The sequence below is a fragment of the Myotis davidii genome, unplaced genomic scaffold, assembly GCF_000327345.1.
Source record: "Myotis davidii unplaced genomic scaffold, ASM32734v1 scaffold281, whole genome shotgun sequence".
Taxonomy (NCBI): domain Eukaryota; kingdom Metazoa; phylum Chordata; class Mammalia; order Chiroptera; family Vespertilionidae; genus Myotis; species Myotis davidii.
The window spans coordinates 7,380,476-7,387,554 of NW_006293784.1; the positions used below are offsets into that span (position 1 = coordinate 7,380,476).

Consider the following 7,079-nt stretch of genomic DNA (forward strand, 5'->3'; position numbering starts at 1 on the left):
TTTGAACTTGGCATTGGATTTTGTTACATATAATTGAATATAGATATCACTGTTATTTGTAAGTCACTTTCTTAGAATCCTGTACTCATATTGCGCCATGAAACCCTGACTCGAGAAGCTGGGAATCTGACGGTTGTTCTGTCCTGACCCCTGGCTTACTTTCTCCTTATAGTTCTAACCATGGTACATAGACCAATCTCAGTCACAATCACCCTTTCAGACCTTTCCTTATTATATAGGAAGTTGCATTTGAGTTATAAAGTTCTCTGTATACATAGTAAATGTAAGGAGTTGACATAAAGTTCTAAATAAGCAAAGTAAGTGTGGGGAATTATGGGTAAAAACTTCTAACTGTTGACTACTTGAAAAGCTAAGCTAGCTAATTGACCATGAACTAAAACTCGGAATGACTTTTCTTATGCTTGTGTTTCTTGATGTTTTAATTTTAGATTCCAAAAAAAGGGACTGAGACTCTGGGGTTGGGTAGGTTAAGGTCACATAAGAATCACAGTTTACTCATACTATATTTTTATTTTAGTGAAGATTGATAAGGATAAACGCCTGGTGGTACTGGACGAAGAGCTTGAGGTTTGTTTAATCAGCTAAATACAGTTTTATAGTTAAGCAATTATAGCCCAAAAGATGTTATATTGGTTACATGTACTTCTAAAATGAGTTCTACACCTTTAAATATGTGTTTATTATGCATGAAAAACGTGCTAATTATTGTGTAGTGCTTTGTCTTGCTAATTTAATCATCTTTAAAACAATGAATCAGTCTAACAAGTGGTAGAAATTAGGGCTATATATCCAGTAATTACTGAGTCAACTTTATAACTTGCTTCTAAATTGCTTGCCAGTAAATAAAAACTAAAACCCTATAACCTAAATATTTAGTTTGTCAAATTAAGTAATTTAGAGTGAAAAGAAATGAATTCTGGCCCTGGCCGAGTAGCTCAGTTGATTAGAGCGTCGGCCCCATAAGCCAGGGTTTCAGGTCTGATTCCGTCAGAGCACATACAAGGAACAACCAATGAATGCATAAATAAGTAGGACAACAAAATCAATCTCTCTCTTTTCTCTCTTCCTTTCTGTCTCAAATCAATAAAAAAAAAAGAAATTAACGCCTTCTTACCCCCCTAATTCAGATATGTTGTTTCTCCTGAGAGGTTGGCTTATCTCACTGTTTTCTGACAATTGGAACATGAGCATAGACTACTGTGCCTCTCAGCCCAGTGTTTAGTGAATAAACAAGTGGGCTAAACCGAGTGGGCTTTCTTTAGATTGAGGATTCAGGAACCTCAGCTTGTGTGCAACTTAATAAAATAAAATTTTATGTTGTGGTGTATAGTTAGGTATTTATACCTATTGGTAGAATGGGTGCCTGGTATATGTCTTAAGGATATAGGTAAAAAATTGCTTAAAAGTTGTTTTTCTCTATTATGCCAGGGCATTTCACCGGATGAACTTAAAGATGAACTACCTGAACGACAACCTCGATATCCTTTTCTCACTTCTTTAAAGAAATTTGTTTTCTTTAGTGGCCAGAATTTCATTTATGACGTTTAATTTTTCAACTTTTAGAAGACATATTATATAAAATTTTCTTCTACACCATAATCACAATCAAATTAAAATATGTATGCACATATTGGACCAAGAAAAGTGAAAAGTTGGTATATTCGTGGGATGAATTATTTTTTTAAAATTCCATTTATTATATATTTATAATAAAAATGAGAAAGGAAAATATCCATATAAAATTCATACTTTTAATACATTTATTTTTGAGAGATTATATGATTTTATAACTTATCATTGGGCCTATTTATAAATCTGTGGAAAGATAATGAATAGTGAAGGTGTGGTCTAAATGGGTATGTTAGAAATTTATCACTCACTAGCTCCCCAGGTGTGTATTTCAGAACTTTGTTGGTAATTACTTGTCTCATAGAGCAGTAATTTTAGTTTCTTTAACTTGAGAAAAACCTTCATAGTCTATAGTTACAAATATCAACATGATGATGGAAGAGTTTCATATCCTCTGTGTTTTATTTTCTCAAGTCCTGTTGGTAAGTGAATTTTTTTAAATAGTGCATATTTGTTTCTGATTTAATATAAAACTTTTTTTAATTTGGACAAATTGTATGCTTATTTTAAAGAAGAAAAGTGTCAAGTAAACCTAAATTGAGTGGTGTGTGTGCACACATGCACATGTAAATGTGTCCCTAGAAATAAGTTACTATAAAACATCATGTGTTAGAACTTACTTATTTTCCTTGAATAAAATCCTAGAAGTGTCATTGTTAGGTCAGATCATACACACATTTTAAGGAATTTGAAATGTAATAACATTTTAAAATATCAAAAGTACATTTTCTCCTATATTTTAAATATTTTTATAAGTAAGTGAATTTTGTGTGTAATAATGATATATATTTATGTTTATCTTTAAAATGGTAGTTGCCCATAATCCTATATTAATAAAAGGCTAATATGCAAATCAAATGAATGGCGGAACGACTGGTTGCTATGACATGCACTGACCACCAAGGGGCAAACACTCAACGCAGGAGCTGCCCCTTGGTGGTCAGTGCACTCCCACAGGGGAACGCTGCTCAGCCAGAAGCTGGGCTCACGGCTGGCGAGCGCAGCGATGGTGGCAGGAGCCTCTTCCACCTCCGGGGCAGCACTAAGGATGTCTGACTGACGGCTTAAAGGAGTGGGCCTAAGCCGTCAGTCAGACATCCCCAGAGGGTTCCTGGACTGCGAGAGGGTGCAGGCTGGGCTGAGAGGCCCAGCTCCCTCCCACCCCCCAGTGCACGATTTTCGTGCACCGGGCCTCTAGTATGTCTATAATCTTGATAATAGTCCCAGAGTAGTTTACCTTGGATATTAAAATGGCTTGTTGGTATTTAAGGTATCTATCACCAGAAGTCTCACAAGTACCACATTCAAGTCCACAGTAAAATCTCTACTTGAACTCTTTTCTAAATTTTACTATTTGTGTCATTTAGCACTTAAAATACACTAGTATATTTTTAACTTAATTTGTAATCAAACTGTAAATTTTCTTAAGGGCAGATCTCTCCTACTGACCCATCACCATCCCAAAACCTTATCTGTGTTAGACATCAATAAAATTGAACTTGATATTTTTAAAGTCAAAATTAAGAAAGTGCTAACAAGTTTTTAAGTGTTTGCAAGGATTTAAAAGTCAAGATCTGCAGAGATCTAGCCTCATTTATTTTTGCTGACCTAAAGCTTATTTATTTGTAATTTAGCTATGTCTCTTTGTACAGTATGCAAGTAAGTTTCAGAATCACATTTAGACTGAAGTTTTTATAAACTCAAAAGAGTAGGAAACCTGAAATGTGTCATTTTTAAAAAAGCAAATAATGAAAACCCATTGCTTTGTCAAAATCTAAGTCTCAATTCTACACAAATCTCTCTTTTCCAGGATGTAAGCCTGAACAACAAATGATGTATGCTGGGAGTAAGAATAAGCTAGTCCAAACAGCTGAACTAACCAAGGTGGGATTTATATTTACCTGCTTATTGAGACAGTATTTTCACTTAGAATACAGTAGTTCCCCACCCTTCATCCACGATTTCAGTTACCTGTGGTCAACCATAGTTCAAAAATTCCAGAATTAAACAATTTATAAGTTTTAAATTGCACATGATTCTGAGTAGCATGATGAAATCTTTGTCCTGCCCAGGACATGAGTCATCCCTTTGTCTAGTGAACACAGTGTTAGTTGCCTGTTAGTCACTGAGTTGTGCCTCAGTTATGAGGTCACTGTCCAGATATCACAGTGCTTGTGTTCAAGTAACCCTTATTTTACTTACTGATGGCCCCAAGTGCAAGGGTAATGATGCTGGAAATTCAGCTATGCCAAAGAGAAGCCGTAAAGTGCTTTCTAAGTGAAAAGGTATATGCATAGGAAAAAACATAGTGTATATAGGACTCCGTGGTATCTGCAGTTTCAGGCAATCCATTGGGAGTCAGATGATAACCTGAGGATAAGCGGGGGAACTATACAGAGCCATAAAATAATCTGAAGAGTGAAGTATTTTTATGAAATTGAACATTATTTAGAACAGAGCAGTAAATTAGTCAAGCTTTTTATTAGCTGAAAATAGACTGATAGAAATTTGAACCAGATGTGTGTTTTTGAATGGGAATTATAAGTTCATCAGAAGAAATCACATTAAAAATGTAGGCAGTTTTAGAAAAGCCACTGTAACTATTCAATCTACTGAGATTTCTTCATCGCCCATAATATAATTTCTAATAGATAAACATCAGCATTGAAACCTTACCGTAGACTGAATGAACCAGATTCTATGCAGGAATTTATATGCAGTTAACTATATTGCTTCCAAATCTAGAATACTTATTGGTAGCTTTATTAAGCTAGAACAGTCTGTTTTATATGAGACACTTGTTTTATGATTTAATATGCCCCCATTGTCTTATGGCAGTTTTGAAGGTTAAAGGTAAGAAGGGTACTTGCTCTTACACTTGTAACTTCCACATATTAGTTTGAGTTGAAAAAGTAGTTTATACATTTTAGATTTTGAAATAGAATATTACAACACTGAAATAGTATTAAATAGTATTTCCTTTTAGGTTTTTTAAAAAGAATTTTATTGATTTTTAGAGAGAGGGAGAGAGAAACTGATGAGAAAGCGAAATATCCATTGGCTGTTCCCAACCCCCTTGTGAGCACACACACACCCTCACTTGGGATGGAGCTGGGACCTGAAACCTGGGCATGTGCCCTGACCAGGAATCAAACCAACAACCCCCTGGTGCACAGAGCCATACCCAGCCAATTGAGCCACACTGGCCAGGGTGTTGTTTGTTTTTAAATGTTTTTATTGATTTTAGAGGGAAAGGAAGGGGGAGAGAGAGAAAAAAAATTGATGTGAGAGAGAAACATATCAGTTGCCTCCTGCACACACCCCGACTGGAGGATCGAACCCACAATCTGGGTATGTGCCCTGAACAGGAATCGAACTGGTGACCTCTTGATGCTCAACCAACTGAGCCACACCCCCAGGCTCAGGTTTTATTTTAAGGACAGCATCAGTGCTTTCTCCTTTGGGTACTTAATCATCAATCCAGGGAATGTCTTTAAGTGCGTTCCACTTTTTCCCTTTAGCCCATATATGCTTGCCATTGGTACCACCAGTATACCAGGTATAGACACTACCTTTCCTCATTTGTACCATAGGAATTCCGTGGAGTTGCTGTAGGAGCTTGGGTGGTTAAGAAGGAGCTCTGTTAATAGCCTCAAGTCTATTCTAACTCTGGGTGTGACCTAAAATGCTGAGTTAAGGCATTGCAATTTACAAATTACTTTTACAAATAATCCCTTTGAATCCTCACCACAGCCTTGTGAGGTTGATGGTGCTATTCCTGTTCTGTAGATGGGAAAACTGAGGTTCAGAGGATGAATGATTTGTCCAGGGTTGCATAATAATAAATGACAGAACTAGGACTCAAACCCACATCTGGCCTCAAATCCCATTCTTTCTGCTGTATTTACATTTTCTCTCTATAGCCATTACACTTCCTGGGCCTGTGTGTATGCAGATTCTTACTGGAGATTTGTGGCCAGTCCATCTTTATCAGTGCAATCTAAGCTATTTCCTCCAATTATGAAGGACTAGCATATGTTCTTTTATTTAGCTCCTAACCAGACTGATTTATTTGGGTTGTCTCTTTTAGTGGGTAGGATTTATAGAATTGCTCACTTGTAAGAGAGTTTTGGTTTTATGCCATCTTAATTGCTAAACTTTGGTAACTAAGTACTTAGTATTTTAAAAAAGTAAAGCACCTCCCAAATGGAATATCTAATTTACACAGATTAAGTCATGATCAATATCAAAGGAAGGAGAACCTGGTATTTAATGTGTTTGATTTTTTTTTTTGAGAGTATCAGCATATAACCTAAGTTTTTTGTTTTATTTTGTTTTTTTTTAAGGTATTTGAAATAAGAAATACTGAAGACCTAACTGAAGAATGGTTACGTGAGAAACTTGGATTTTTCCATTAATGTGAAGTTCTATGTTTCTAAAGTATTTATGTATTAACCTGACCATACTGGAGCCAGACATAAATACTTATTTATGCCTAAAATGCACTGTTACTTACAGTTTGTTTCCTGCAGTCAGACATAAACTTATTTATGCCTAAAATGCACTGTTACTTACAGTTTGTTTCCTGCAGTAAAGAAAAATTCTTCGCTTGTTCAAAGTTTGAGCAAAGAGGAAATCATCTTCATAGTAATGAAACTTTGTAAAATGTTCCCCCCTATTTGTAATTGTTAGATGGACTACTCTCCAGGGACTTTTTGCACTCTTGTGACCAATTTCTATAACTTATGGTTCAGAATTTGTTACTATTTGCAGACACCATTGGAAATTGGGTATTGTGATAGACAGCAGTTGCCTCCTTTTGACAAATACTGACCCAATTTAGCCATGAGTAATAATTTACTATAGTGTAACCTGCATTACAACTACATTTTTCATTAATTCTATCCCTTCTTTGATTTCCTTTCTCCTTTTTAATCAAGTCCAGAAACTTTATCAATCACACTCTCTCAAGGTCTGGGAGTTAGATTTTATAATAATTTTGTCTATTCTTATGGAAAATAACATCTTAGGACATTTTGGGTTGTAACTAATCAAGGGCTTCATTCTTGGTTGTGTCATTTCTAGAGAGCTTGAATCTAGATTAATAACATCTTATTTACAAAGCATCTCTTAATGTTGTCCTGTGAAAACTAGTTATTTTAAATTGGTTAGTACTGTGCCTTTGATTTGTTAGCTTTAAAGTTAGTTTAAGACTTTTACACTGCCAGTTTTCTGGATTTGGTGAAATTAATACTTTTGTAAAGGGTCCAAGTAAAACAATTTTCTAATGTGTGTATCTGAAATTTGTAAAAGATCAACTTCATATTTTTAAATTGAAATTCCAACTGTCCACTTGCATTGGTGAATATATGGCAGTTGAGAGTAATAAATTTGGGCATATTTGTGATTAATTTTGTGCCATTGAAAAC

At 35.3% G+C, this 7,079-nt stretch overlaps 1 protein-coding gene across 1 annotated transcript in view; it reads left to right on the forward strand.

Annotated features, from left to right (window-relative positions):
* GMFB (glia maturation factor, beta) overlaps nt 1-6,183 on the forward strand; it is a 12,740-nt gene extending 6,557 nt beyond the window's left edge. Inside the window, 6 exon segments of the mRNA XM_006767701.2 lie at nt 539-588; nt 1,450-1,499; nt 1,990-2,072; nt 3,461-3,534; nt 5,997-6,062; nt 6,064-6,183. Of these exon segments, the coding sequence (XP_006767764.2) occupies nt 539-588; nt 1,450-1,499; nt 1,990-2,072; nt 3,461-3,534; nt 5,997-6,062; nt 6,064-6,105 (365 nt within the window). The 3' untranslated portion in view covers nt 6,106-6,183.
* Nucleotides 6,184-7,079: the final 896 nt, after the last annotated feature.